This window comes from Elephantulus edwardii, unplaced genomic scaffold (genome assembly GCF_000299155.1).
Source record: "Elephantulus edwardii isolate Elephantulus edwardi_28Jun2011 unplaced genomic scaffold, EleEdw1.0 scaffold00270, whole genome shotgun sequence".
Taxonomy (NCBI): Eukaryota; Metazoa; Chordata; class Mammalia; order Macroscelidea; family Macroscelididae; genus Elephantulus; species Elephantulus edwardii.
This window is the reverse complement of record NW_006400020.1, coordinates 1,178,760-1,206,575: the sequence shown is the minus strand read 5'-3', so window position 1 is coordinate 1,206,575 and position 27,816 is coordinate 1,178,760. Positions and strand designations below refer to the sequence as shown.

The 27,816-nt window shown below is 40.5% G+C and overlaps 1 protein-coding gene across 1 annotated transcript; it reads right to left on the bottom strand.

Moving 5' to 3' along the window:
- Window positions 1-16,840: 16,840 nt before the first annotated feature.
- On the bottom strand, window positions 16,841-26,189 carry ANKRD46 (ankyrin repeat domain 46). Its single transcript, XM_006900009.1, has 3 exons — window positions 25,870-26,189; window positions 22,483-22,641; window positions 16,841-17,057 (listed from the first exon to the last, which is right to left on the bottom strand). Exons 1-3 carry the CDS (start codon window positions 26,178-26,180, stop codon window positions 16,841-16,843), a joined length of 687 nt encoding a protein of 228 aa, XP_006900071.1. The 5' UTR covers window positions 26,181-26,189.
- Between the last annotated feature and the right edge of the window lie 1,627 nt (window positions 26,190-27,816).

Here is a 27,816-nt window from a genome sequence, read left to right as displayed (position 1 = left end):
CACATACAGATTGAAAAGGTATGAAGACAAGATGTATCCCTGACACACTCCCTTCCTAATTTTGAATTATGCAGTGTTTCCCTGCTCTGTTCTGATGACTACCTCCTGGCCCAAGTACAGGTTTCATAGGAGCACAATCTAGTGCTCTGGGATTCCCATTCTTCTTAAGGTTAGCCACAATTTGCTGTGATCTACAGAGTCAAATGCCTTTACATTCCTCTGATATTTTTGCTTTGGGCCAAGATCCATCTGACATTGGTGATAATGTCAACTTATAAAGAACAACCTCAGTAAAAAGAAACCAAATTTCTCCTTGAAGGTGAGGATTTTGAAGCTCCATCTCACATATTTTGCGCATGTGGCCAGGAGGGATTGATCCTTGGAGAAAGACATCATGTTCAGAAGGGTGGAGAGACAGTGCAGGAGAAGAAGACCCTGGATGACATGGATCAACACGGTAACTGGGGTAATGAGGATTGGTGTGTCAGAGTCAGTGAGACTGGCTCAGGACAGGGCAGACTTCAGAGCTGTTGTACATAGGGTCGTTATGAGTCGCAAGTGTCTTGATAGCACATCATAACAACAACAGCAACAAATGAAAAAAGGGCTATTTGGAGAGAAAAACAAAACTTAAGGAGAGAACATAAAATAACCCAGGGATGAGGGTCTAATTAATGATCAAAATGACTTGTATTGACAATAGTTTCTAGGAGCTCTGGTGGCCTAGCAGCACGAAGCTGCACTACAATCCTGAAGGTACATGGATCAAAGTCACCAGCTGCTCCTCAGAAGGACGGACAATCTCCTCCCATGAGATTAATTAACTGCCTCTGAAAACCTGCTAGAGGGTCAGCTATTGAACAGTTCTGACTCAATTGTACACAACAAGTTATCAGAGTGTTTTTGAAGGCCTACTTTTTTCAGAAGTAGATGGCCAGTCCTGCTTCTTAGTCTGTCCTAATCTGGATGCTCTGCTGAAACCTGTCCACCATGCTAATATTTTAAATACTGGTGGCATGGCTTCCAGAAACATGCAAGCTACCAGCATACAAAAAACTGACAGTCTGGTCCAGCCATGGAATTTTCAGTTACTTCCTATGCCTCTGCAAGTTGCACAATGCATGAGGAAGACTGAAGAATACTCAATGCCTTTGAACTGTGGTGTTGGTGAAGAGTACTGAACATACCACTGTTTGCCAAAAGAACAAACAAATCTGAGTTGAAAGTACAATGAAGATGATCTTAGAGGTAAAGATGGTGAAACGCCATCTAACTTCTCTGGGCAAATTTTCAGGTGGCAACAGTCTTTGGAGAGAGATATCATTATGGGAAAGGTAGAGAGTCAACAAAACAGAAGAAGCCCCTCAAGAGATAGATTGACAGAGTCTACCACAAAGGACGCGACACAGGTGATGCGGATGGGGCAGGATCGGCAAGATTCAGATCTATTCTTCACAGGATTGCTGTGAATTGGAGACAACTTGATGGCACCTAACAACAATGTAAGTATAGTAACTGCTCAGAAAGGCAACCATCTGTGGTTGTAAAAAGCAAGTTTCTCCTCCTGGGTCTTAGTAAAGAAGAGCTGTGAATCTTTGGAAGTGTTCCATAGAAAAGAGTGGGTCCTTGACACACTATTAGCCCTACAAACCCAGTCACTGGCAGCCCATGGTGTAGTCAACACTCTTCACCTCGGGATGACGGCACCACTAAGCAGAGGGAGACATCACAGCATGATGGTTAGGACAGCAGACTCCTGTGTTAGGGTGCCTAGGTTCATATCCTTGTAGTGCCACTTACTAGCTGTATGACCTTGAACTGGGTTGAAACATGTCAGTCATGGTCAGTGGAAACTAGTGCCGTTCTTGTGCTGCAGAGACAACAGATCTCGTGTGTGTTAACTTCTGACTGGAGAAGGAAATGAGCATAGCTGTGCCCTGCTCAAAGATTGAGGCTGACAGCACACCTTTGAATGTGTTGGCTCCCATCCTTGAGCACAGCACTGCTGCCTGTAACTTATGTCAAAAGCAGATCCACACAAGAAGGGGGAGCCTGGAGGATGTTATGCTGAGTGAAATATATCCGTCACAAAAGGACAAATACTGAATAACACTGTTGCTATAAAATAGGATAGACATGGGGGAGGTTGGGGAGAGGATGGGAAAAGAGTGGATCAATAATGAGCACTGCATTAGATTAGACGAGGGGAAGCACTGCCCGAAATGAATATATGCATATATATGAATATATAGGCATTATAAGTATGACAACAATGTGGAATAAGGGGTGTGTGTGAAGAGGGCTGGGAAGAAAATGTGCAACATTGAAAAATATTAAAGTAAAACATAAAAAATGAATAAAAAGGAATATAACATAAAAACAATCAGATTGCAAGAGATTTGGTTGCCATGCAACATACATGATGCCCTCGCTTCCATCCACTATGTCTGGATCACGTTTGAAGCCCTGGACTTTGGGGAAATGACTCAAACCAGCCTTAGTTTTTCCTAACTATAAAGTGGGCGTCATAACAGCACTTGGGAAGATTGAGCTTGTGTTATCACTAAGGATTGAAAATTCAGGAAAAGTAGCTCGAGTGGACACTGACACAGTACAGTCTAACTGTCTAGCTCTGTGTTAGTCTGACCTGTTTTAAAGGTAGATTCTAGAAAAGCACTGTCGAAGAGGACTTTTTAAAAAACTGCAACATTGAGTATCTGCCATTACCCCACAGCTCCATGCAGCTATTGAGCATTGGAAGTATGGCCAGTGAAAGTGACGAGGTAAAAAAGCCATTCTAGTGGCTAAGAACAAGGCAATCTGTGTTGGAGGCAGTGTAACCAGCGTGGTCCTTAAAATCAAGGAGAGGGAGCTAGGTCTCACATACTTTGGGCCTTATGGGAACGGCCTGTTCTTGGGAAAAGACATCATGAAAGAGAGGAAGATCTTCAACAAATGGATTGACACTTTGCCTGTAACAACAGGCTCGAACAAGGCAAAGATCAAAAGAATGGTTGTGGATAGAGCAAGGTTCAGATCTGTTGTTCATAGTGTTGCTAGGAATTATAACCAACTTCTTAATCACTTGCTCATTTCTATTGGATCGAAACTGACTCATAGCTGACCCACCAGCGGGTTTTCAAAAGCTGAAAATCACACAAGAGATAGCCTGTCTTTCTCCCTTGGAGCAGCTAGTGGATTTGAACTGCCTGCCTTGGAGGTGGCAGCACAAGTCTTTACCCACTAGGCCACCACAGCTCCCTCATCCACTCTTGTAATGGTTAGTTGTCATCAAGGCAACTATAGCGCATAGTGATCCTATGAATGACGGATCTGAACCTTGCCATACCCAGAGCCATACTCACTCTCTCTGATGTGCTTCCATCCACTTAGTGTTAATCCCTCTTGTTGAGGGTCTTCCTCTTTCGCTGACCCTCCACCTTTCCCAGCAGGATGTCTTCTTCCAAGGAAGGGGCCCTCCTGACAACACGCCCAACATATGTGAGACAAAGTGTCATGATCTTTGCTTCTAAGAACACCCTGGTCCCACTTCCTCCAGCACAGACTAGTTTGTTCTTTTGGCAGTCCATAGGATATCCAGTACTCTTCACCAACACCCCAACTCAAATGCATAAATTCTACCTCCGTCATCCTTATCCACCGTCCAACTTCCAGATGTGTAGGAAGTAACTGAAAAGATCCTAACTTGAATCTTAAGAGTCAACTCTTTGGCACCTAAAACCAACAGTGGCTACTATACTGGATAGCACAGATACAGAAAATTCTAGTTGCTGCAGAGTATGATGTAGAAATCTTGACCTAAACTCTCCCCCCAAGTAGTTCTCTCTCAATTCTATCAGCTGACTCCTGGGTGACAAGAAACTCCAGAAATCCTGACATCTAACTGGAGGTTAGCCAAACTGCTAGGGTCAAATGAATGCAGAGGCCCAAAGGCCTGCGGCCACAGAGCTACCCAGCTGTGATGTGAAAAGTTCAAGGACAAATAACTGAGTGGAATGCCAAGCTATCTGAACTTCGAGAGAAGCTGAGAGGGTATGCGTGGCAAGGTCAAATCCTCCCTCAAAAACTTCTCAATCCACTTCAGAGCACAAAGGAATGAGTTGTCCCAAAGTTCTACTTCACCCAGCACAGCTGCAACAGTTTCAGCTCCAACAATTTAATTTTTTTAATTGAGATTTTAATGAAAGTTTATAGTGATCTTGGATTTCCATTCATTCATTCATTCATTCATTGTTTCACATTTTCCTCCCTGTCTCCTATGCCAGTTCACTTGTTTCTTTGGTGGGGGGGGGAGGGGGGAACCCTTTCATTTTTATACAGTCCCCCCACCTCAAATCCACTTTACTATGCAGCTCTTATTTTGGACTCTTGTGATGCCAATAATATCTAATAATATATTCCTTTTATAAAGTTCTCTCCCTCATCTGTTTCAATGTGTATACATGGTTAACCCCCCCTTTTCTTAGTTTCCCACCAACCCCCATGTCAGACCTGTTTTATAACAGTGTCGTTATTTGTCTTTTTGTGATGGTGATATTTCACTCAGCATAATATCCTCCATCGTCACCCTTTTTGTATAGTATTTCATGAGTTCTTTGGTTTTCAGTGCTGCATAATATTCCACTGTGTGAATATAACAGAGCTTCTCTATCCATTCATTTATTGATGGGCATTTGGGTTGTTTCCAACTCTTTGCTATTGTGAACAAAGCCGCAATAAACATGGGTGTGCATATATCTGTCTGGGTGGTGTTAGTCTGGGCAAAGAGGGTCAAAGAGAATAATGAAGAATTCAGAACTCAAATGCTGATGGCCTTGCCTGCTGCAGATAAGAGGGCAAATGGCCTTGCCTGTCTGGCTAAGCTAGCAGGTGGCTCGTAAATCAGAATGGAATGTCCCTCCCTAAAGACTCTGCTTATAAAAATCCTTCCCAGTAAATTCACAGTGTGACTTCCCATTCTGCCTCTCCAGGATGAGGAACTCACCCAGGAGCTAGCTCCCCTTTCTCCCCTTGAATAAATCTGTATTAAGCTTTCTCTCATTCTCGCTGATTTCTTCCTTAAGTTCACTAACCTAACCTAACCTAACCTAACCTAACCTAACCTAACCGGTGGCAGTTCTGGTTTCTTTAGGGTATATTCCCAGTAGTGAAACTGCTGGGTCAAATGATATTTCTATTTCCAACTTTTTGAGAAAATTCCATACTGCCTTCCATAGTGGTTGCACAATTTTACACTTCCACCAACAATGAATAAGGGTTCCAGTCTCTCCACAGCTCCAACAATTTTAAAGGGTATCTAAACCAGATGCTGGCCTGGCCCCACTATCCAGGTCCTCCTTTGGCATCCCAGTCAGTTAGTTTGAACCGCCAACTTTTATTGTAAGCAGCCCAACACTTAAACCACTACACTAGGAGGGCTCCTCAGGCCAAACACAGAACCTCCAAATTCCTGTTGTTGGCCTCATGAATGAATAACTGGATTGCTTGTGTAAGAGTGGGACTTCTTGGGGTCCCTTCTGGAAAAGGTACTCTAAGGTTAATGGGGAAAGATAAGTTGTGTCCTGGGCCCCAGGTCCCAAGTCCACCTTCACAATAGGTCTTTTCGCCTCACTGCTGCGGACAGAGCTCCTCATCTGTTCCTCTGACAAGTGTCCATTTCCTGTCACTGGCTAGATAAGCACACTAAGCCAGTCCAGATCCAGGTTGTCTGCGGGAGAAGCTAGACCCCTGGGAATGCCCTTGGTTGATTTTACCTGCTTCTCCTGAGTCACCAGATGGTGGTATGTCCCTGTGAGAGCCTTGAACCCAAGTGGCATCTTGTCACTGCTATTCCTTGGCTGCTGTAAGGGTGGCCTTCATCTCCCTTCACTCCAACCATCTGGGTTTGCTGGCTACTCAGTGGTGGAGCTCTGGTGGCCCAGAGGCAAGAAAGCTGCGCTGTAATCCCAAAAGCACACAATTTGAAGCCACCAGCTGTTCTGAGGAAGAAGGATGGGCAGTCTCCTCCTGTGTGATTATACTGCCTCTGAAAACCCACTCGAGGTTCTGCTGAGTTGGTTCAGACTCAATAGCAAACAACAGTCAGTGGTGGGCTCCCTAGAAACAGACACACTCCTCCCACATGGAAATCTTAGCTGCAGCCCCAGCTCCCCCAGCTCTGCATGGCAAACAAGGCCCCACAGTCTAACAGTTCTGACTGCCTCACTCCCTGTTTTTCCCCTTCTGTGCCCACAGCTCCAGCCACACACTGCATGCCACTGGCCCAGAAGCCCACTCTCGCCAACCTCCATGTCTGTGCTGGGTGGTTATCCACCTTGAACTCCTATTCATAGCTGATGGTTTACCCCAAATACCCTTCAACATGCAAACTGCAACTTCTTATATTTAGTTGCTCTTCCAGAATTCCAGAAATACTGATACATCTCACTACTCAGAGAGGACATCAGAGTTATCTGTTCATGCATCGTTGCCTCCTTGACGGCAATGAAGCTTTTTTTTTTGTTTGTTTGGTTTTTTTTTTGGCAATGAAGCTTTTGACAGTAAGATCCTTTCCTATTCTAATACCTGGCACTGACCTTGTCAATTAGCAGGGGAGATGTTTCTTAAATGGAATATTCAGGTCTTCAGGCAACAAGACATCTTCAAATTGAAATTTGTGTGTGTGAAAATGTATTTAGCAAAGATTCTACTCTTTTGGTCCTACTCTTTGACTAAATCTTGCACTCACAATACAGTGACACTGTTTCTATTTTCCAAGTTGTATAGATAGTCATTTCCCAATTGTTCCACCACTGTTAATGCAGTCATCTCTCCCTCACTTTCCCATCTAACCTTTCGAGATCCTGTCGTCATTTTGATCCCACTCAGATAAATCTCTGAGACACCACAATGCTCAAGGGGAACATACTTTACTAATGAGAATAATTGGCTGTTCAGTTCAAAGCAGACTTCAGAGGGAAAGTTCTGGTTTGAAGTTTAAAGTTTAAAGATGGTATCAAGGCCGTAGTTTTGATGTTCATCCAGCATCACCGGCTCCAAAAGTGTACTTGTTTTGTGTGTGCATGGTTTCTTAATGAAAGAGAATTCCTGCTGACGTAAAAGACACACCTCTCTCCCACCTGTGAACTGTCGGAAGGGAAGTATGGAGTTCCTTACCCCGGAGACATTTCAAGTTTCATTCCAGACCACCACCATGAAGTGAATGCAGCAATAAAGCAAGCCACATGGAGTTTTGCATTCATCAAGGTGTATAAAAGTTCTGTTTTCATTGCACTATTTATGTAAGTGTGTAGAAGCATTATAAAACTGTTCAGAATATTGTAAGCTCACCAATATGTGACACAAAGGCATGGAATAATACACATACTGTTGGGAAAATGGGTCTGACAGACTCGCTGGACAGAGTTGTCAGAAACCTTCCATTTGAAAAAACACAGGAGTTTTTGTGAAGCGCAGTAAGGTGAAGTGGAATAAAATGAAGCGTGCCTGAACCCCTTCAACAGAAAGTAACAGCACTGAAGGAGCTGGAGGAACAAACGTCTCAATCTGTATGTAAAACACCAAGGTTAGAGAGGACACGGAGGGCATGTTGGAAAAATAAGGTTTGATTCATCTCACACACAGAGTCACACCTCAGGGCAGTCTGTGGGCCATAGCATGTAAAATAGCAGCCAATTTCATTAGTAAAGCAGAGAATTCAAGTGACACCACTACAAAATAGGATTTAAAAAACCCCTTAATACCATCAAGTCAGATTTGGCTCATAGCTGACCCTCCAGCAGGCTTCAGAGACTACACATAATATGAGAAGATTGGCCAACTTTCTCCCTCAGAGCAGCTGGTAGATTCGAACCACCTGCCTTTCTGATGGCAGCACAACTCCTTGGCCACCAGAGCTCTGCACAAAATAGAGCAGATGGACTGAAGGGCTACTACTTCCATTGCAAATTTGATACAATTCTTTGCTTTATGAAGCAAATACACTGCCGAACACAATGAAATATACATTTACAGTCATTTAAAATAGACACTGCCAACCTATTTAAGATAAAAAACAATCATCTTGTTTCTTCCAAAGAAATTTCTAAAATATTATTTTAGTTTCAAAAAAATACAGAAAATAACATTCTTTACTTTTTTAATTGATATTTTAGTGAAAATTTATAAAGAACTTGGATTTCCATTCATTAATTATTGCACATTTTCCTCCCTAACCCCTTTCCCCCAGTTTGCTTTTTTGAGAAAAAAGTTCTTTCATTGTTATACAGTACCCCACCCACCCACTCCTCCCCACACCCCAGACCACTTTACTATGCAACTCTTATTCTGGACTCTTGTAATGCCAATAAATCCTAATCATATATTCCTTTTATACAGTTCTCTCCCTCATCTGTTTCAATGCTGTGTACATTATGTATCCCCTCTTTTCTTAGTTTCCCCCCAACCTCCATGACAGTCCTGTTTATAAAACAGTGGCATTATGCAGTATTTGTCTTTTTGTGACTGAGATATTTCACTCAGCATAATGTCCTCCATGGTCACCCATTTGGTGTATTCCATGAGTTCTTTGTTTTTCAGGGTTGTATAATATTCCATTGTATGAATATACCACAGCTTCTCTATCCATTTGTTTGTTGATGGGCACTTGGGTTGTTTCCAACTCTTTGCTATTGTGAACAAAGGAGCAATGAACATGGGTGTCAATATATTTGCTTGGGAGACAGTTCTGGTTTCTTTAGGTATATTCCCTTTAGTGGAATTGCTGGTCAAATGGTATTTCTACTTCCAACTTTTTGAGAAAATGCCATATTGTCTTCCATAGTGATTGCACCATTTTACACTCCCACCAACAGTGAATAAGGGTTCCAGTTTCTCCAAAACCTCACCAGCATTTGATGTTTGCTGTTCTGTTAAATTTTGCAATTCTTACTGGGGTGTGATGATATCTCATAGATGTTTTGATTTGCACCTCTCTTAGAGCTAGGAATTTTGAACATTTCTCCATGTGTTTATTCCCCATCTGAATGTCTTCTTTGGTGAAGTGTCTGTTCATATCCTGTGCCTATTTTGCAATTAGGTTGTTTATCTTATTGTGGTGCTCAAGCATTTTATAAATTCTAGATTTAAGTCCCTTATCAGACATGTCATTACCAAAGTTTTTTTTCCCCCCCAGTCTGTGGCTTCCCTTTTAACTCTGTTGAAGAAGTTTTTGGATGTGCACAGGGATTTGATTCTTAGGAGATCCCACTCATCTATTTTATCCTCTCCTCATGGTAGGTTTTTCAGGATGCTTGGAAGACTGTTCATATTGTGGATTAGTGTTTCTAGAGTTCTTCCAAGCTTTTCTTTAATGAAGTTTATAGTCCTTGATTTTAGTCCTAGGTCCTTGATCCACTTTGAGTTGGTTTTTGTGTAGGAAATAATATTCTTAATATGAGAACATTTTATGACTCAGCAATCGTCTATTGACACTGAATATGCATTATTTAAAAATGGAGGTGAACAGTTAAAGCTGTTACCTCCCTTCAGGCTACAAAGTAAAATAAAAAATTCATTTTCTTTAAAAAAAAAAGGAAGATAAGCTGTACTAATGGTGCCCAGGTAAAGGGGAATAATTCCATAAACTGCCTGATTGTAAAAGAAGAGCTCCCAGCATGAAATGCAAAATCAAAGTTGTTGTTACTCAGTGCCACTGCATTGATCTGACTCACAGCAGCTCAATGTGAGAGCTGACCTGTCCCACAGGGTCCCACGGGTTGTGATCTTTATGGAGGCAGATGTCAAATCTTTCTCCCACGCAGCTACTGGGTGGACCTGTACTGCCAACTTTTTGGTTAGGAGCCAAGCACTTAACTATTGCACCATAAGGGACCCTTTAAAGGAGAAGAAACTTACAACGAAATATGTATTTCAGTACATAAAGGCTCAGCAGATCCAGTGAGATGATCTGATACTTGGAACTAAACACAGAATTCTACTGGTGACTCAATTACCATCATTAGCACTGCCCTCAACGATTTCTCTTGTCAGCTCTTAGTCAAGTTATGGGCAAAACAGAGTATAATCTTCCCTCAATTTATTTAGTGATGATAGTTTCTGAAATTTCAGGGTACATGCTGTAACAAAACAAAATAATAATTAAAAACAAATGGCTTTTCAGTGTAAAATGGAGTTGGCACTGGGCTCTGATCATGGACCCATCATGTGGGATACAGAATGATTATTGTGCTTGACTTTCTCATGCAGTACAAATCATAAAATATCCATAGCCCTTACCCACTAACTGCCAGCAGTACTCTAATCATGATAAGTAAATGTATAACAACTCCCTGTGAGGTGGTATCACTCCTCAAGTAGAACCACAGATTGAGGACAATCATACAAATTATATCAAATCCACCTTCAACCAGTCACTAGCTCACCAATTCAGATCTAAGTCAATCAGTGACTGGTCTGGGAATAGAGCACGTGTTCTAGTATAAATTTCCTGGGGCTTTGCAATAAAATTTCTTGGGAAAGTAACAGGAAAGCTGCTTCTTCTCAAAATTGTTATACATGGATATTGTGAGACCTGAAAAAGTTAGACTCATCTCAGAACCAGGTAAACAATGAGGCCAACATAAGAGGGCAGAGCTGAAAGCACCACAGTAAGCTGAGTTAGACTTTGTACTCAGTCACCATTCAGATCCACCGACCAGTACACATCCTTATGCTTCATTGCTGTTGAGTTGATCCCAATTCCTGGTTCCGCGCCATTTGGCTTCTCCAAGGCTGTAAATCTGACCTGAAGAAGATGCCAATATTTTTCCTATGGAGTGGTTCCTGGATTTGAACCACTAACCTTTCAATGAGCAGCCCAGCACACAACACACTATGTCACCAGGACACCTTTTACTTTATGCTAGCTAGTGCCTCTGATCTCCTGACTGCTGCTGATAATAAGGGTGTTGATTGTGGATCCAAGAAAAGATGAACTTGGTGACAATTTCCATTTTCAAGCTCCAGCAGTCAAGAGGTTAGGAAACATTTGGAAAGTCAAGGACCTTTCCAAATTACTAATGAGCAATGATGTCAACTTTAAGACTTAGGTGCACCTGATTCAGGCCATGGTCTTTTCAATCACCTGCTATACATCTGAGAGCTGGATAACGAATAAGGATGACATAAGAATTGATGCCTTTGACCTAAAGAAAGCGTAAGTGCCACCCAGGCAGATATATGCACACCCATGTTTATTGCGGCTTTGTTCACAACAGCAAAGAATTGGAAAAAACACAATTGCCAATCAACAAACGAACAGATGGAGAAGCTCTGGTATATTCACACAATGGAATACTATGCTATATTGAAAAACAAGGAACTCATGCAATATTATTCAAAATGGGTGACCCTGGAGGACATTATGCTGAGTGAAATATCTCAGTTGCAAAAGGACAAATACCGCATAGTGTCATTGTTGTAAAACACTGACATCAGGGTTGAGATGAGACTGAGAAAAATTGGATAAATCATGTACAAAGCATTCATCTGAAACAGATGAAGGAGAGAACAGTTTAAAAGTGATATATGATTGGGTATTATGGTTATGACAAGAGTCCAGAATGAAGGTTGCACAGTGGAGTGTACTTGGGGCAGGGGAGGGGAGGGAAACTGTATACCAATGAAGGAATTTTTCTTTTACTTTTCAAAAAGAAGAGTGAACTGCAGGTGGGAGGGTGGGCAGGGAGAAAAATGCAACAATGAATGGAAAAATGGAAATGCAAAATCTCTGTAAATGTTCATTAAAATTAATAAAATAAAACCTTTTAAAAAATTGATGCCTTTGAACTATGGTTTTGGAAAAGAGTGCTGAGTATCCTACGGACTGTCTAAAGAACAGCTATGTCTTGGAGAAAGTACACCCAGGTTCCTTGAAGGCAAAAATGACAAAGCTTCGTCTAACATCCTTTGGTCATGTTGTAAGGAGAGACTATTTCTTGGAGAGTGACATCATGCTTGGAAAGGTGGAGGGTCATCAAGAGATGAAGACCCTCAAGGAAATGGATTGATACAGTGACTGAAGCAATGGACTCAAGTATGTCAGAAATGATGAGATGGCACAGGACAGAGCAGAGTTCAGATCTCTTGTTCATAGATAAGGTCACTATGACTTGTACCTGACTTGATGTCACCTAAAAGAACAGCAGAACCTCTGAATTTGGATTTTTGAAAATTTTATGTATTTTAGAACATAGAGACCATGTTCTGGTGGGTTAGTGGTCAGGAGCTGTGCTGCCAACCCAAAGGCATGTGGTTCGAATCCACCAGGTGCTCCATGGGAGAAAGATGAGCAATCTCCTTTGTGTGATTTACTGCCTCTGAAAACTTGTTGGAACGATTAGTACATAACAACAACATGCACCAATCAACAATTTCTATATGTACAACCCAGTATCCTGGACTGTCCTCCACATGGTGCCACTATTCTCACCCTTTTCCTAATTCTTTCTCTTCTAGTCACAGAAACTCGGTGGCCCCTCAGGCTCCTAACTTTTCAAATCACTCTTGTCAACTTAAGAGCATGATATTCCTAGTAGACATGCTTTACTAATTAAGCTAAATGACTGTATGATTCAAAGACTTCATGGGATATTTTTGGTATAAGGTTTACAGATTATTTCAAGGCAAAAGTTTCGGGGGTTCATCTAGCCTCCATGAATCTAGGGAAATTGGAATTTGTAAAAAAAATGAGACATATGGCTATTCTTCATTTAAAAATGCTGTTGTTATTGTTATTATGTTCTACTGAGACGGAACCAACGCATCGCTGTCTCTCCAGTGGGGTTTCAGAGGGTGTACATTGCAGGGCAGGAGACTGCCCATCTTTCTCCTTCTGAGAAGCTGGTGGAGTCAAACCACGTGCCTCTGGGTTGGTGGCATAGTTTCTAACCACTAGGCCAAAAGTAACAGAATGAGTGTTTTTGTAAAGGAACACCAGACTTCACTGTGAACCAAAAAGGAAGTGAAAAAAAAAATAGATCAAGTCCCTGCTCTCATGAAGTTTATAAATACAGAGGAGAAAAAAAAAAGAAAAAGAAAAAAACACCCACCCCAACAAACCATGGGTAGAGAGGAACAGATCAAGAATTGTAGAATAAATGTAACGAAAGCAGACAAGTGATGAGGAAAGAGAGAAGTAACCAGTCAGATGTGATAAAACTATGGAAGATTTCGGAAAATGCCAGTTTAAGCTTGACCTTTGAAAGTTCCCAATAATGAAAGGGAGACGTGGAAAAATGGTGGAATGAGTACATAGACAAGGACATGGAACATTTAGGAATGTCTCAACATCAGCAGGGAGATTCTAGACAAACGTGGCTCCATGACCAGATAGATTCAGGGCAGAGAACAAGGCAGGAGAGAGCAAGCTGGGCATTGGTGAAGGAATCTCTGTCTGGAATTCCAGCTCCACTACTGTCTACAGCTATGTGACCTGGACAAGCTGGTTAACTCCCCTCTGGTGTCAGTTCCCACATCTCATAAGATGAAGACATGTAGGATGTGGCTTAGAGGATAGGCAGTGACAATGAAATGAGTATGACTTGCATAAGTCTAACTAGAAGGTGCTTAGTCATGGTAGATACTATCACTCTTAAACCCCACCCCCCCAGAAATTCACCCAAATTCATTTAGGAGCATTTAAAAGGCAAACGTAGACGACACTTGTCAAGTTAAACTGTGTGTAGGCCAAAGTTCAGGAACACGGGAAGAAAACTTACTGAAAGTTTAACAAGTATTTTGTTTCTGATTGGTTGGTGGGAACAAGAAATTCAGTTATTCAATTATGAGGCAAAGAACAGGAATTTGGAGGTAGAGGTTCTGCGTGTGGCTTGAGGAGCCCTTATGGTGCAGTGAGTTAAGTACTGGGCTACTAATAGAAAAGTTGGAAGATCAAACTCCCTGGTGGCTCTGGGTGAGAAAGATACGGCAGTTAGCTTCCATAAAGATTTCTAGCCTTGAGAAATGCTGCAAGGCAGTTTTATTCTGTCATGTGAGGCTGTTGAGCTGAAACCAGCTGATGGCTGTAAGTTTTTGGGTGCCTGGCCCTGTCACAGGTAAACAAGGGGCAATGACAAATCTTATTTCGTTTATATGAGAAGGATGCTTATTTGCTGTAAGAAGTTTTCCTGGATCATATGTTCGGATACAATTCAATATTAACAAATTCAATATATCTATTACACCAGGTTTGAAAAGCGGCTCTTTGGTTTTTAAATACACAACCTACTATGTTGTTGTTGAGCGCCACTGAGGTGGTCCCATTACACAGTGATCCTATGTATGGAAGAACACGTACAGATGGCTCTGCACTATCCCCACAATCGTTGCTGTATTTGCCATGACTGTATCAAGACACCTCACCAAGTGCCCTCCTCTGTTTTCCTGGCCCTCTACCAAGCTCACACACCCTTCTCCAGGACTGGTCTCTCCTGATCACATAAGTGAAAGGAAGTCAACATACGTGAGATGAAGTCTCACCTTCCTCATTCACAAGGAACATTCTGGCTCAACATTTTCCAAGACATTTTCTGACAGTTCAAGGTAGATGTAATATTCTTCACCAACATCAATATTTCAAAGGCATCAATTCCCCCTTGGCATTCTTTATTTGCATCCATATGAGGTGTCTGAAAACATCACAGCTTGGTTCAGAAATATCTAAGTTCTTCAAGTGATCTTCGCTTTTTAATATCTTAAAGAAGTCTTTTGCAGCAGGTTTGCGCAGGCCAATATGTTGTTTGCAATAAGACTTGACGCATTTACTGATGAAGATGAAAGACTACATCCTTTCAGTATGGATTATACTTTAACATAGACAAAAATCCTCATAGCTAAAGCTTCATGCTAACTGAAGAAAAGACTGGGGTTGTCAATGATGCCATTTTACTTGGAGCCACAATCAATGCCCATAAAAGTCAGCAGTCAAGAAATCAAATGATATAATGTAATTTACTATATAACACCTAAATTAAAAGAAAAAAATAACAGCACTGGATTGTGATTAGGGATTTAGAAACACGTTTATTGGTGGTTATTACTGAATGCAGAGAATAGAATACAAAGAAATCAACACTTTAAAAAAATTACTCTTAAAATGTTAAAAAATGCAAGTATATTTACATGTATTGACCAATTTTGCATATCGGTTTAGATAGACAAACAACTGCAAAGCTAATTTGAATGCTTTCATTTTGACTATCCTTCAAATTTAATTTGGTCTAGTGTTTCCCCTTTTAATGCAGCTCTGGTTCTTGCAGTATTTATAACCATCATTTATTTTGTATTTAACCTAAAAAGTAAGACTCTGCAACCTAATCCTGAAGCAGTCAGTCACTCAGGAATTATAAGAGTCTATAAAAGGATAAAGCCACACAAAAATGTCATTACTAGATATATAAATACAAAAGAGAAAACATCAAAACGGGGGGAACCATAGACATACCAGTTATATCCTAAAGCTGTAATTCCTAATTCTAGCAACAAATCAATTAGCAGTATCTCAAATGTCTTTGTTCTAAAATCCATAGTTTTTCATTATAATTTTCTGAATTCACCCAATGAATAATTCTCAAGCCTTCATATTCTTTACTATTAACACAAGAATGAGATTTATACACTATAGAATCATTAATAAAAGAGGCCTTAGCACATACCAATGAAAGCAGCAGCCTAAATTTGGGGCCAGAGCTCAATTTACATAATTCATAAAGAGATTATAATTCCCAGGACAGTACTGTTCAGCACTGTTAACTCTGAAATGTCCCATCACTTCTTGCCCTCAGAGATTTACTGACATGCCTGAATTGTTATGAAAATGCTAACAGGGCCTCTAAACAGGTTTGCACATAAAATGAGATAATTATGAACTATAATACAATTGGGACAACACAGCTAGCTTACAGAACTGATTCCCAGCCCTTACTAAAATAACGGCATTGCAGAATCATAGTGACAGTTAAATATCGAAATTATTTTCCTCAGCGAACTACTGAATGTAAAATGAGCTTTCTGACTGTAATTTTGATGAATAAGCTATCTTTGAAATAACATACTAGGAAAAACTGAAAAGTGAACAAAAAAAAAGGACTCTTTAAGTTTACTTTTTACAGATATAAACAAAAAGCAAAGCAATAACACCCAAACTGTCCACAGAACAAATAAATATAAGATGGAATCAACCATTTTTGAAGACAACATGCTCACTTTCAAAAGTTCTGTTTGGTTTTACAACTAGGTTTCAAAATATTAAAATAAACCAAACTAACTCATTCTAACAATACTAACTTGCTGTACAGGATGTGAAAAAAAAGTGCTTCAGGTTTTAAGCTGAAATGAATGTGTCATTTTTACCCCTTTTCTTCGAGAAATAGGCAAAGGCAATCATGCAAAAAAATAAACATCAACAAAAATTAGTCCTGTAAGAACACCCTTCTCTTTTTTGAAGACTTCACTTTAGTTGGTCCTATATTAGGGTAAAATTGCTACATAGTAAGGGATTCCTAGCCTCACCCTTTATTTTTCATCTCTAGCAATTTATGTTTTTATCAAACAAAGCTTTCCTAAGAAGTGAGGCTGCATTAGAGGTAGCTGACTACGATGTGTAGTTAATTCAAATGAACATAATATTATTCTGAAAGGATGACAAGAAGTAAAGATGCAAAGAAATAAAAGGAAAATAAAAACGTACTGCCTTGCACAAAGAGAAGAACTTCAAGAAACTGAGATTAGCCAGGAAACAAATTATTTGCTGCTGCTGCTGCTTCTCCTCCCAGGAGCTTCTTTAATGCACCAGTTCAGGCTGGTTCTCCACAAAGGGTAGCACCCCACTCACATAGTACGCAATGCCCAGGGACAGCAGCGCAATGACAAAGATCAAGAGCAACACTCGCCAGAAGCCCAGATCCTCTACAAATTCCTGCCACGTGGTTCGGAAGCTGGAAAGGACTCCTTCACCTTGCTGTAGGTTGGGGTTGAGGAGAGAATGGCTTTCCATGGCACTGAGAGAGAAGGAAAGAGAAAAAAAAGGGCATGAACAATACACTGCACCTATTTCAATAAAACATCAGGATTGCACTATTTCAAAAAAGACCAGCCATGTGACTTACACTTACCAGAAGAGAAAAGATGGACACAGATGCTCCCACGCACCTACTGATTACTTGCCTGTATCAGGACAATCTAGCTTAGACTGTAAATACCAGATCACAATGATTATCTCTTGGTTTAGTATCTAGCAGCGTCAACATTAAACATCCTTTTCTAACAAAGAGGTCCCAAGCAGAAATTGTGCAACAGGTCAGATGAGTTGTTCCATCAGATATTAAACCAAAATGCATTTTATAGATTTTAAGTTCAGAAAATTTCAAAATGGAGATATGAGAAAACATACTTCAGTGGGAGTAGGCAAAGGTAAATCTAAAACTATCTCTATATCATGCCTGAATCTTAATGTTAAAAGGCTTAATTTAGCTCAACATGACCAATGAAGGAGTATTTATTTCACCGTGCATCTCCATTAATGGAAGCTTACTCCTCAGTCTGAACTAATCAGACTGGTCTAATGATTCAGAACTTTTTCTTAAGTTTTCAATCACTAATTTTACTTTTATCTTGAACAGTAATAGAGAATAACTTTCCCTTCTGCATAAAAGTTGAAGTTACTTGTGGTGGGGAAGATACTGCAAAACAGCACTAGCACATAGACCTTGGTTTTCAGAATTGTATCAATGGGATACAAACAGAACACAGTACATTTGACTCTAGTATTTGGAAGGCCACAGCATGATGAACTGAAAACTCCTAGGGACTGGCCTAACTTGCAGGCCCAGTATAATAGGGTATCATTTATACTAAATCCACAGTGTCCATAATCGTAGGTATCAACTATCTGTTATTTATCCAAGGTCATGACTATCCTTCTTCCTTAAACCCCTTCTCTTCATAGTCTCTCAACCCTTCAGGCCTAGAAGAATCAAAACAGCAATGTCTCAGAGTCTAGCTCACCATGAACTATGAGTAAGTACACACAAAACTGATGTAGATTAATTTTCCTTTGTGTTGACAGCAGTGTAACTCTAATTACTAGGAAACCAGAGCTCCCTCTTTTTATAATAAAAGATGTTTATTCCCTGAAAAGAAATATTTGGTTTGAATTTTCAACACTACACATTTCAGAGAACTAAAGCATGTTCAAAGTTTGATTAAAAGTTTCAGAAGCCCTAAACAAGCAAAGCCATAAATAGATGAAGTTTGTTGTTGCTGTTCTACAGAGTCAGAACCAACCCATAGCTGACCCTCCAAAGGGTTTTTAGAGGCAGCTAATCACACAGAGCAATGGTGTCTCTCTGGAGACTAAGGTGCACCTGATACAGGCCATGGTCTTTGCAATCACTTGTTATGCATCAGAGAGTTGGACAATGACAAGGAAGGATAGAAGGAGAATTGATGCCTTTGAGCTGTGGTGCTGGAGAAGAGTATTGAATGTACCATGGACTGCCAATAAAACAAACAGATTCATCCTGGAGAGGGTTAAACCAGGCTACTCCTCGGAGGCATACTTCATCTGACATACTTTGGACATGTTGTAAGGAGAGAAAGGTCCTTGGAGAGTGACATCATGCTTGGGAGGGTGGAGGGATGGCACAGGAGGGGAAGACCCTCTATGAAGTGGATTGATTCAGTGACTGGGGATGGGTGTGTCAGAGGCAGTGCAATTGGTACAAGATAGAGCAAGGTCTAGGGCTGTTGTACATAGGGTCGCTATGAGTCACAAACGACTCGACGGCACATAACAACAACAACAACAATCACACAGAAAATTGTCCATCCTCTTCCCGTGGAGCAGCTGGTGGCCTCAAACTGTGTGCCTTCGGGATTGCAGTGCAGCTTCTTACTACTAGGCCACCAGTTTATTCTGACTTTTGCAAAGCTTATTGACCATGTCCAAAATGACAAGCCTTCATACTCAATGGATGTTAGGCATTAATAAGAATTAAGATGAGCAGTCTCTAGAAGTTCACGAAGCTCTGCAAACAAAGCTGTTCTACAGAGACTTCATTCAAAATGAGGCTTTCCAGTAAGTTTTTTTAATGTCCACAAAAAACTTAACTCTAACATAATGGGTGGTGGTGGTGCATATTTTACATCTGCCACCAACACCATCATGCTCATTCCATACCTACAAAAGGAAACGAAATTAAACTCAGTATGGGACAGAGGGAAAATATCTCTCAACAACCTAATTCATGAGCCCTGAAGAAGTAATACTGAGTCTCAGCTATTAAAATCTTTGAATTTCTTAGGTAGTGCAAGCAGTTTGACTACTAACTGAAGGCTGGCATTCTGAACCACCCTGCAGTCCATGAAAGAAATGCCTAGTAAACTGTGTCTGTTAAGATTACAGTCAAGTAAACAATAAGTAAGCTTTTGTCAGGTAAGGAGTCTTCACGGGCCAGAATCAAGAAAAATGATGGGTTTAGCAGGTGTTGACTAATTTGACCAAGCTCAGACATTAAAATCTTAAACGAAATAGAAGATACTTGAGTGAGCACATGCCCAAATTTTGCATTCTTTCCTGCTTAGAAAAGATTAACTATTACACATTCATGCCATGATGTCACAAGCCAATCAGTATATTACGTTTTCATTTTAAAAAAATTGAGCTGGGGAGCTCTGGTGGCCTAGTGGCAAGAAGCTGTACTGCAATCCCAAAGGTACATGGTTTGAATCCACCAGATGCTCTGCCGGAGAAGGAGGGACAATTTCCTCCTGTACCAGTCAGATCTGAGTTGATGGTACATGCACAAAAAATAATAATTTAAAAAACCCAAATAAATAAAAAATTGAGCTACAATTCACATACCATAAAATTCAGCCTTTCAGAGTGTTTAATAGTATACTAATAAAGATGTAAAAGAATCCTTACTATCTAATTCCAGAAAATTTTGTCATCTCAGTAAAATATGGAACCATTAGCAGTCACTCCATATTCCACCCTCCCCTGCAGCTCTTGGCAGCCACTCATCTACTTTCTATCTCCAAGGATTTGCCTGTTCTGAACATATCCTATAAAGGAAGTCATTCAATACATGGTCCTTTGGTGACTGACTTTCACTCAGTATCGTATCTTCAGGGTTCATCCATGTTGGAGCACGTACCAGTACTTAATTCCTTTTTATGGCTAACTAATATTCTACTGCATGTGGACCACATCTTGTTCATCTACCCGTCAGGTGATGGACTTTTGAGTCGGTTCTATTTTTCTAAATAGGTTTTCAATTTCCTAGGTATATACCTAGGAGTGGAACTGCTAGATCAAATGGTATTTCTATGTTTATATTTTTGAGGAAATTATAACACTCTTTTTCAAAGCAGCTGTGCCATTCTGTATCCCACCTACACTCAAAAGCCACTGCTTGTCGGGTAGACTGTGGCTCACAGTGACCCTCTCTCACGTCTCTGAGGCTGCAGCCTTTACAGGACATCTTTAACAGGACTGCCTATCTTTCTCTTGTGGAGGAACCTGTAGCTTCAAACTGCCAACCTTTCAGTTCTCATTACTGTTGAGTCAGAACTGATCCACAATCGATTCTCTAGAAGTTCACGGAGGTTTCCCAAGGCTGCAAATTGGATGGGAAAATATTGTCTACGTTTCTCCCTCTGCGCCAGTGGTGGATTTGAACTGCTAGAGAGTCATGGCCTTTGGGATAGCAGGGCAACTCCCTCCAGACGCCCTTTACAACACCCTATATCACGAGGACTACTCTCTTCTAAAAGCAAAGCTCCTTAGTTTCTTAGTATGTATTTTGTGCTCTAAAAGCAATTAAACAAAAGACCTACTCTTGAGAATGGGTTTAATGATCCCCAAAGAGCATACCACTCAGTAAATAAAAAAGACAAAAAGCAATCCTGGGTACAAAGAATCAACTGAAAAGTGAGCTATGAGAAAGGGAGAGGTTTCATTTAGAATCTACAGAAAAAAATTATTCCAACAATGAACTATGGAACCCTAATTCCAAGTCCTGGTCAGTCAGCTGCTGGCCGCTGGCTGATGAGAGCCCTTGTGCATTATATCCAGATTCCACTAAAAATTTTGGGAAGAGACTACAGTGAATTCAACATCTTTCTCTCCTGACTTGTATAATCTAGAAGGCTGAAACTCCACAGAGGTAAAACACACTATTTGCTAGTGTACTAGAGAAGTATGGCCTCCTGATTACCTGTGGAGCCAGGAAGGCAAGGAGGGAAAATAGTCTGTCACCTTTTAGAACTTCTTAAGCTGCTTTCACAACTGTTTCTCAACTGAGAGACCTAGTCAGTCAACGCATATAAACTTCAGTGCCTTATCAAAGCCCAAATTTCATTTGTTCTCAACTCATATGAAAGCTACTTTCATAGTACTGAATTGTATGTTTCCTCCCCTTGAATCTTGTCTTATTTTTTTCTCCTCCTGTTTTATTATTTTGAATATTCCATCTCCTTACTATTTTAAAAATTCTTTTTATTGGTTTGCATAATCATTCATATATAGTGTGTTTTATACATATACTTTATGGTTTATACAATCATTCATATACATTATATTTTATATAATTCATTTACCACTGCTCTATGCTTAGTATCACCCCGTCTTTTCAAGTTGCCATTGAACCATACTCAAGTTTTCACCCTCATCCACTAACTTCTGCTCTCCCAGTGACTTCCCCCCTTCTTCCTGTCTCTCTGCTCTCCTTTCCCCTTTGAACATTTACACCTATCTTGCTCAGTAATCCTCATATTTCCACAATAGTGGCCTCAGTTACATAAGGACAGATAGTGCATCTCCTTACTCTTAAAGCCCATTTTTGTCTCTTCCAATTTTGTCCCATTACTGGCGTTGCCCATTTTCCTTCCTTTTCTGTGATTACATTTGTTATGTGATCTGCGCTTTCTGTGCACAGATAATACTCACTAACACCGGTTTCCTCTCTCTTTTTACTTTTTTTTTAAATTTTATTTTACCATTTTTGTGTGTACTGTCAAATAGGATCTGACTGGTACAGGAGGAGATTGTCCCTCCTTCTCCAGCAGAGAATCTGGTGGATTTGAACCACGCACCTCTGGGACTGCAGTGCAGCTTCCTGCCTCTAGGCCACCAGAACTCCTTTCACCGTGCTCAACTCTTAATGACTTCCTTACACTGTCAATACAACATGTTTCCTTGTGCAGTGGCTATCGAACATTCTGTGCATATGGGCACTTAATGATTCCTGTTAATAGCTTCCCAATTCTAATTTGGAGCCATAAGAACCTGTACCAAGTTCAAAGAAAGCATCAAGACTCTGTACTCTGGAAAGCAAATGATTAGCAAATCTCACAAAGTCACCACAAATGATCTACTTAATTAAACAGTGACGTGCCCTTTAAAAATTGCATCTCAAGTACCTTTCACTCTCGGCAGTCTGCATAGTCTCCAGTTTTGAGTGGGTTCCTCTGTTAAATCCTTTTACTTCCTGTTCTTCCAAAGATTCCAGCAGTCTGATGACATCTTTGTTCACTCCTCTGCGCTTTGCCAGCACTAAGGGTGTAGCTCCTTGATGATTGCTTTAAAAGTTGATTAAAAACAATAGTCGTTAGTCATCATTTAGGAAGATCTCAGTGAATAAGCTGTGATGCATCGTTCTTCAGAATTAAAAGCAAGAGCAAATGAAATTAAAACTGAACAAAAATGTTCAGTCTATTTTACTTCTCATTTCTAGGGAAAAGGAAAAAAAGAAGACATAAGCAGAGGAATAAATGAAAATATTAATAGTGTGGAAGGAAAAATTCAGAAAAGGAAAGAGGAAATGGCTGACAACTAGAAGAACATAATCAATGTTACTAACTGTGCAGGCAGATACTACTGAGACTGGTACATATTGTTGTTATGTGCCGTTGACTTGCCAGTGACTCTATGTACAGCAGCTCTGATTCTGCCCTGTCCTGAGCAAGTCTCACTAATTCTGACACACCAACCCCCATAGCCCCTAGTCACTGAATCAATCCATCTCATCTGGGGCCTTCCTCTCCTGTCCCTCCACCCTTGCAAGCATGATGTCCTTCTCCAAGGACTGGTCTCTCCTGGCCTCGTGCCCAAAGTATGTGAGACAAAGCTTCAAAATCCTAGCCTCTAAGAAGAAACTTGGTTTCACCCTCTCCAAGACTGACTTATTTGTTTACTTGGCAGTCCATGGTATGTTCAAGGCTCTTCTCCAGCACCATAATTAGAAGGCATTGATTCTTCTTCTGTCATCCTTAGTCACTGTCCAGCTCTCTGATGCATAGCAAGTAACTGGAAGACTATGACCTGGATTAGATGTATCTTAGTCTCTAGACTAACAGGGCCAGGAACTTCCCTCAATACTGCCTCAAGAAAAAGATTTCCCTGAATTGGGACAGGGGCTTTGGACTTACATTGTCCTAAACAAGAGACAGACAACAGGGTGAGAGACCAGTAGCAGTGTGTGGTGCAAGCCATCACAGAAGTGACTTGTGGACTAAGCTATCATATCAATTTGTGGCTGGGGAAGGGAGGGTTTGACCAGGGAGGCACGAGCATAAGGAATGGCAATGCAGCAGGGCAAAGGAAGAAAAAAGACACACATATTTGGGTGGGGAGGACAGTGGATGTATCGTTTATTTCTGTAAGAGATGTGTCTTTGATCTGCTTGGTTACAAGCTTGTCTGTAAGATATTGTTCTAATACTATGAATCCAAATTAAAGACAGATTAGGAAGAAGGACTGGCCATCCACTTCCAAAATATAACAGGCCTTCGAAAACCCTACATACAGCAGCGGAGGTAAATATTATGCTGTGTATTATTAACAACTAAAACAAAACTTTAAAACCAAATTCATTAAAAAGTCAAATCCTAGACTCTCTCATATTTATTTGATATTTCTATTTTGTGGGGAGAAGTGTGTATTTTTTAAAAAAGTAGTCAAACAAGTTGCTTTAGCTTGAAATAAGAGAATATTTAAACTCTTCTTAAGTTTTCTGTTTTTAAAAGAGCTTCACCAAGCTTTCTAAATTTTCAGCATCATAAACTAGAGGTAAGTGATAGGAGCCTAAAAAAGTCTCAAACAAATGACCCTGCATCACAGTGATGTGCAAGGTAAGTCTCTGACTTGGAGCACAGACATGACTGCATTATTCATTTACTAGTCTGAGCTCCGGTGGCCTAGTGGGAAGGGAGATGTATCGCCAATCCACCTGTAATCCACCAGCCATTCCTCACAAGAAAAAAGGGGCAATCTACTGCTGTGCAATTTACAGCCTCTGAAAACTCACTGGAGGGTCAGCGAGGAGTCAGTTCCCACTCAATGGTACACAGCAGTAAGACTGAAGTCCTACAAGTTGCTCAGATAAATCAATACTTGCATGAATAGGAGGAAAGAACCTAAATTAGAATGATTCTGCAGCCAAGCCTTATCATATTTTGTCCTGTAATAGCAGAACCATGATCATCTTATTCAGAGTCAGGTATATTAAAGAATCTATAAAATTAGGACAGCATGTAACTATAGTTTAGAAGTCAAATTTAGTTTTAAAGGTAGTTCGACATATCTTTCTTTTTAGTAAGAGTATCATTACCACAAACAAAGTAAAACAAAACCCACAACTTTCTCAAATTCTTTAATAAAAGATTACGAGGCCCAAAGAGACTATGAAGCTGGCATGGGATATGATAAATATACAAGCTTTGGAAACGAGCTGAACTGGGTTCAATTTCCAGCTGTCATGAGCCATGTGACCTCTGCCAAGTCACTTAACCCTTCTTGTCTTAGCTATTTCATCTGTAAAATGAAAAGAACACTTTGGCACACCTACGTTTATTGTGGCTTTTTTCACAATAGCAAAGAGTTGGAAACAACCTAAGTGCCCATCAACAAACGAATGGATAGAGAAGGTGTGGTATACTAGGCAGCATTGAAAAACAAGGAATTCATGCAATATTATTAAAAATGGGTGACCCTGGAGGACATTATGCTGAGTGAAGTATCTCAGTCACAAAAGGACAAATACTGCATGATGCCACTGTTGTAAAACAGGATTGACATTGGGTTGGGGTTGGGAGGAGACTGAGGAAGATGGGTTCAATAATGTATACTGCATTGAAACAGAAGAGGGAGAAAATTGTGTAAAAGGGATATGTGATTAGGTATTTTTGTCATGACGAGAGTCCAGAGGAGCGAAGGCTGCATAGTGGAGTGGGCCTGGGGGGAGGGATTGTAAAACAATGAAAGGATTTGTCTTTTACTTTTCCAAGGGCGTAGTGTACTGGGGCAGGGGGCGGGTTGGGAGGGGAGAAAAGTGCAACAGTGAATGAATGGAAATCCAAAGTCTCTGTAAATTTTCACTGAAATTAATAATAAATTTTAAAAAGTCTAAACAAAAAATTAGATATTAACATTCATACATACACACACATACACAAAAAAAAGAATAGAACACTTTGTAAAAGAGCTATTTATTTTGAGGATTAAATGTGCTTACAAGTGCCTACCCATAAAAAGATTTTTCACAAATGTTAGTTACCACTATCTTTTCTCATACTGTGTAAATCAGTTAGTAATAGAAACTGGCCTCTATTTTCAATAAGGGAAAAAGTATCATGTTTCAGCATAAATGTATAGTCATCTCTTGTTCCTTCACTCTGTGACTAGATTGCATCATCCTCTAAATTTTCCTCATCTTGTCATTAAAACTGACAAACTTGGAAACAAAATCAGTAGGTATAACAGACTAACTAGAAGAAACTACTAGACTTCAAAAATGACAGAGAACTTACCAGATATCAATTTTGAGTCCATTGGAAACTAAGAATTGAATAGTATCCACATGGCCACAAAGGTGAAGAGCTGTGTTTCCTTGATACTCGGTGGCCAGAAGGTCAGCACCAAACTTATGCAGCAACTGGCAAATGTCGACATTGCCTCGAGCTGCTGCCAGGTGGAGGCCCGTTCTACCCCTGTTGTCACGGATATTTGGGTCGAAGCCGCTTTCCAAAAGGCGCTTGGAATAGTTAAAGTCTCCATCAATACAGGCTTGGAGCAAAGGTACGTTAGTCTGAGAAGAATCATTTACAAAAACGTAGGACATTGTTCTGATGTGATGTGACTGACGGGATACACCACCTGTAAAAACAGATGAGCCGGATGAGTGTCTTTGAAGCCAAAGCACAATGGAGTCACTTAGAAAGGCACGATTTCTCATCCTTCTTGGTCTCTTGCCTCTAATAAACTACTTCATCAAACAAACAACAGTAACAAAGCTATCAATTACAGTTTATTTTTTATTTAAAAATGTTATTTTCTTTTATTATTTTTATTATACTGCAGCAAAATTGCAATTAAATTACCAAAAAACCCTAATTTGCCTAATTTGCCTTTCATAGTGTAAAATGATTAAGAGGTATTATTTAAGGGTAAACAAGGTACAGTGGTGGAAATTTAAGTTTACTGTACTGTCAGAAGACATCTAGAGGTAACTTTAAAGAACTGAATGGTGGCCTAGTGGCAAGAAGCTGCACTGCAGTCCCAACAGAACACAGTTCAGGAATACCAGCTGCTCCATGGGAGAAGGACAGGCAATCTCCTTCAGTGTGATTAACTGCCTCAGAAAACCTGCTGGAGGGTCAGCTATGGGTTGGCTGTGACTCTAGAGTAAACAACAACATGTAGGAAATGGAAGGAGCGAGTAAGTCCAAACAAGGAAACACAAGGCAGACTAATGCATTTACAGAAATGACTTTTTACTTTAAGTTACATATACTGAGTCAAGCATCACAACTGAGGTTTATAATGAGTTTTAAATGAATGGTCTCAACATCTAATGGTGGTGGTCGTTGTGCACCCTCAAGTTGGAACAGACCTATAGCTGACCCTGTGGCAGATTTCCAGAGGTAGTTAATCACATGGGAAGATGCTGCCCATCCTTCTCCCTCAGAGAAATTGGTGGATTTGAACCAAGTGCCTTCAGGATTGCAGCGTGCAGCTTCTTACCACTAGGTTGCAAGAGCCTCCCCTAGTGTTAACAGTTGTTCCATCTGAATATCAATGACAATTCATCAAAGGATTTAAGTGAAGGAAATGGCGTGGTCTTCTTAGTTTTTTAGGACTTCTTGGATGCTTCAATGGTAGTTAGATTACAGGGGGTGAAAAGTAGAGACAGGATGATTACTCAGCTCATTATAGTTATTGAGGCAAGAAATGGTGACTACCTGATCTAAAGCAAGCAGTAAAGAGAAAGGGGACAAACTGGAAAGGGGTTGTTGTTGTTGTTGTTATGTGCTGTCGAGTTGCTTGCGACTCATAGCGACCCTATGTACAAGAGCTCTAAACCCTGCTCTATCCTGTGCCAATCGCACTGTCTCTGACACTCCCATCCTGATTACCCCAGTCACTGAATCAATCCACCTCATAGTCTTTCCCTCCTGCACTGTCCCTCCACCCTCCCAAGCATGATGTTCCTCTCAAGGACCGGGTCCCTCCTTACAACATGTCTAAAGTATGTCAGACTAAGCCTCAGTATCCTTGCCTCCAGGGAGCAGCTTGGTTTAACTCTCTCCAAAATTAATCTTGCTTTCTTAGCAGTCCATGGTACATTCAATACTCTTCTCCAGCACCAAAGCTCAAAGGTATCAATTCTCCTTCTAGCCTTCCTAGTCATTGCCAAACTCTCTGATGCATAACAAGTGATTGCAAAGACCATGGCTGTATCAGACGCAACTTAGTCT